At 41.9% G+C, this 4,587-nt stretch overlaps 1 protein-coding gene across 1 annotated transcript in view; it reads left to right on the plus strand.

The window, feature by feature from the left end:
• Positions 1-2,519, plus strand: part of LOC106530944 (ceramide kinase) — a 26,351-nt gene extending 23,832 nt beyond the window's left edge. Inside the window, exons 10-13 of the mRNA XM_014026675.1 lie at positions 446-525; positions 760-965; positions 1,052-1,272; positions 1,348-2,519. Of these exons, the coding sequence (XP_013882129.1) occupies positions 446-525; positions 760-965; positions 1,052-1,272; positions 1,348-1,435 (595 nt within the window). The 3' untranslated portion in view covers positions 1,436-2,519. The remainder of the gene's footprint in view (positions 1-445; positions 526-759; positions 966-1,051; positions 1,273-1,347) is intronic.
• The last annotated feature ends 2,068 nt before the right edge of the window (positions 2,520-4,587 follow it).

Here is a 4,587-nt window from a genome sequence, read left to right on the forward strand (position 1 = left end):
AACTGAAAATATGGATGGAGGACCTCAGTTTAGCCTGTTTGTCGCGCTAGCGCTGAGCTAATACATATAAGGCAATAAAGCGTGAGAGCTAACGCGAAGGCTAACTGGCTAAACTGAGGTTCTTCCATGAAGCAGCTCTGTTGTCCTGCATCTATATTTTCAGCATTTTTAGCCTCTGAGCATACAGCTAAAGAAAACTTAAAAGCTGTGAGCCACCGCACGGGCGGCTAACTTAATCATTCAAAATAAAAGAACTTTATTTAAAAAGTATTTGTATTTCATGTGTTATATCATTAATTTTGTCCCGCAGTCCTCAGATAGATTTTTATATTGGCCCTCTCGTGTAAAAGGTTTGGGCACCCCTGTGTGTTTGTTTGTTTACGAGTAAAAAGACGTTTGTCCACATGAACAGCTCCCTGACGTTTGTGTGTCTGTAAATCTGCAGCTGTGTGGTTTGTCAGCACAATGGACAGAAAATGTCAGAAAGAGCCATGAAATACGAGCCAGATGAGACGTCAGAGTGTGGTGAGTCCAACAACCGGACCTGCTGATGTAAACCTTATCATGCAGAGGAACATGAATACTTCCTGTCAGGCTGTAGAGTTTCCTGATTATTCTGAGTACATGATTCGTAAAGGTTTATTTCACATCTCCTGTCATAATCAACATGTCTGCAGCTCATTTTAAACACGGGTTGAAGTCAAAGTTTCGACCCTCTGAGGAGCGAAGGTCAGTTTTCAGTCTGCTTCTCTGTTTCAGAGGATGACGGTGAGTGGAGGACGATCCGAGGGAAGTTCCTGGCCATAAATGCAGCCAGTATGAGCTGTGCCTGTCCTCGCAGCCCTAAAGGTCTCTCTCCTGCGGCTCACCTGGCCGACGGCACCACCGACCTCATCCTGGTTCGAAAGTGTTCCCGCTTCAGCTTCCTCAGGCACCTCCTCCGTCACACCAACAAAGACGACCAGGTTGGTTGACATTAAAACCAGATCGGATCATTTTGTCTTGAGTTGTCCAACATGGCGTCCGTCTCCTCCTCCTCCTCCTCCGTCAGTTCGACCTGAACTTCGTGGAGGTCCACCGCGTGGTGCGTTTCCGCTTCGCGCCGCGTCACTGCCAGAGCGACTCGGACCTGGAGCTGGACCTGCCGGAGAGCAGCAAGCGGCAGATTTTCAGCCAGATCTGCCGAGACCACCCGGCTTGCGGCTGCGCCCCCGCCTACAGCAGCTGGAACTGCGACGGCGAGATCCTGACCCACACGGCCATCGACGTCAGGTACCACGAGAGTCTGAGGGTCCTCCTGCACCTGCGTTGAAACTCTTAAACACACTCTTCTTTCCTGCTCCTCAGAGTGCACTGCCGCCTCATCAAGCTGTTTGCACGAGGGATTGAAGAAGCCCAGATGTTCGAGGAGCTCGGTAACCCCTGTTCAGTGTAAGCCCCTCCCCCCGCCGTCAGTCACTGGAGCCGCCTGCTGCAGCCGGGTCACATGACGCCCACCCCGCCTGGCATCAGCAGACTGTCAGCTGTCTTTCTCAGAGGATGTTACTGACGTTTCGTTTCTTCATCACATGATGGAAGCAGGGGCCTCGTGTTTCAACTGGTTTTTACTTTTCAAACACAGCCACACCTTAAAACATGCAGTATTAGGAACATAGCAAAACAATAATGCTTTGAATTTGGTCTGATGTGAATTTAATCCTGACCAAAAACAAATAAATTTAAATTATTTTGTTAAATTTGTTTAAAAGAAGTGCATTTCTTATAAATTATAAAGTAGCTTTGTTGTGTTGTTTGGAGCAGAATCCAGTGTTTCTTGTAGGAGTGAAGTACGTCACAGCAGCTCCGGTTACTCTTTATTATCAACTGACTGATCAGTTATATCAACTAAATCTATTAAAACACTGTGCTGAACCTGTACACCGATCAGCTGGCTTCTGCAGGGAAGTATAATGTGATATTGTGAACCCTGAACCATGTAAAATGTCCTCAGTAGACTGGGCTCAGCACGGTGGATCAGTGGTTAGTACTGATGTCTCAACAAGCAGGTCCTGGGATTGATTAGTCTGGTTCAGTCTGGTCCAGGTGCAGGTTGAGGCCGTCCAGACCAGAGCTGGATTAAACATGAGGACCAGATGAATGTTTCCTCTCTGATCACTGTTCTGTGTGAATTATTCAGATTATTTCTGTGGATTATCAGGTCGTCAACAATCGTCCTGAAACAGGTGTGAAAATGGTGCCTTCTCCATAAACCATGCTTTTATTTTGCTCCTGGCAGAAATTAAAACGGTTTCATTTGTTGTTTTTAACGTGAGGCCCCTGCAGAGGCAGGATTTGGATTCCTTCTGTTGGTTTTCCCTGAGAAGGCTTTGTTGGGTTTCTGGTGCCTCAGATGAGACCAGAACCAGGACTTGGACTGTCTCTGAGTCCAGAGAAAACTCCTGTAACTTTAACTTGTTGCATCTTTTTTTTTTCTTGGTGCTCATTCCTGATCAGATCCAGTCTCAAGTTGTTTGTTTGTTTGTTACTCTTACCTGTCTGGAATTCTTTTCCTCCTGCAGTCAGACCTCAGGTTGTAGCAGCTTTAAAGGATCTGAGTCACACGTTTAGCTGAAGAATGCAGTTTAATCCTAATCCCAGATTTGTAGCATTTTTTTTTCTCAACCTTACTCAGTTCTGTACTTTTTCAAGAAGACCTGAGCTACGTTTTAGTTGTGAAACCGTATTTATGACATATTTAATTCTTCAGAAATGAAAAGCATTAATAATTAGGATTATTTCTGTCGTTATAGCTGAGTAGCACAAACACATATTTATGTTAGTTTTTTTCTGAATATGCAAACAACCTGGATGTGAGAGAGACTCGACCTGTTCTGAGAGCAAAGAAAAAGTCCTGAAGGTTTTCATCAGATCTGCCTAAAGATTAGTTTAAACCACTGATTTTATACAAACAGTGGTTTGTTTGGTCAAAAGAAGAACAAAATCGATACAAAAACAGATTTACAACAGAACTCTGAGGGTTGATTTACCACAAAGAAAAATGAACTGACCTTAATTTACAGATTTACTGTCAAATTCTTCATTTCAAAGTATAAATCATATTTTAAAACAAAAAACAGCTCACAATTTATTTTTTATTTATTTTTGCCTTTCTCTATAGTTCAAATCAGCAAAAAGAAAGCTTTCATTTCAAAAAGTAGGTGTTTATGTTTGACGTAAGAGAATTAAAACAGATTAAGCAGATGCAGGCTGCAACAACAGTCTGGTCTGTTTGAATGTTTGTTTTTTATTTATGGAAATATTTATTTAACAAATACGTGGTCCAAAAATATAAAGTACTCCATGAAATGGTCAACAGGATTTATTGCAATTGCAAGACACACATTTTTTACCACTGCCCTGTGTGACATGATGTGTGTCTTGCAATTGCAAGACACACATCATGTCACACAGGGCAGTGGTAAAAAATGTGTGCACTGAGGCAGTTTCAAATACACACATTTATACAGTATGTTATCCAGACAGATAACTGGGCCAAGGACAGAATGATGTTTGATAAACAGCAACAAGAATGATTACTTCTAAACAGATATTGTCCTGATCTTAAAACACTTTGTCCGAGAGAAAACGGAAGATTAAAAAGTAAAATCATAAAACATGATTACATTTTAATGTAAGCAAAAGAGGTCACTGACTCTTGGCCTGAGAAGAAATGTAGGACTTTAAAGGATAATTTGTTTTTCCAGGACATCCACATATCAAACAATACATAGAGTTCACAAAACTAGGAGAGATAAAACAAACAGAACAGCCCAAGTTCAACCATTCTGCATCAACAAATGTAGCATTAACAGCACTTGTTTGAGTTATTAATCAAAACAAAGAGTCAGAGGATCAGATTTTATCCACAGAGACTCTGAGTTCTCAGCTCTTTTTAAATGTAACGTGGCGTTAAAGTTTTGTTTCAGAAAGCCGTGCTGTAAAGTTCAGTGTTGATGTTCAACCATCGTCTAAGCCAGAGGTGCCCAAAGTGGGGCCCGTGGGCCAAAATTGGCCCGCTGAGCCATTTGATTTGGCCCACCAGCAATTGTCCTGGTTACTAGATTGTAATTATGTTAATATTAAATATAAAATACAAGTAACTACAAGAGACATTTAGATTAGATTTAAGCCCATATATAGATTTGCACACCTTTATAAAACCACATATACTCAGATTTTAAATTATGAAAATTCCCATGAGCCTTTGCTGCCTGAGCATACATTGAATTTTCTCCATGTCCATGGGCTGAAAAAAAAATAAACAACTAAAGAATATGGGCAACCACACTCGCTGCTAGCTTAATCATAAAAAATAAAACAAATTTACTTAAGTATTTGCATTTCTTACATTATTGCATTTGGCCCGCGGCCCTCAGATTGATTTTAATTTTGGCCCTGTCAGGGAACATGTTTGGGCGCCCCTGATCTAAGCCCTCCTCACTCTGAGCATGCTGTAGCTCCATGCTAGCCTCCTCGTAGCTGCTGGGCTCACAGGGTTCACATGTTATCTACATGTTGTATACATGTTATCTTAGCTGAGCTATGAAG

This window comes from Austrofundulus limnaeus, unplaced genomic scaffold, assembly GCF_001266775.1.
Source record: "Austrofundulus limnaeus strain Quisiro unplaced genomic scaffold, Austrofundulus_limnaeus-1.0 Scaffold580, whole genome shotgun sequence".
NCBI classification, from domain to species: domain Eukaryota; kingdom Metazoa; phylum Chordata; class Actinopteri; order Cyprinodontiformes; family Rivulidae; genus Austrofundulus; species Austrofundulus limnaeus.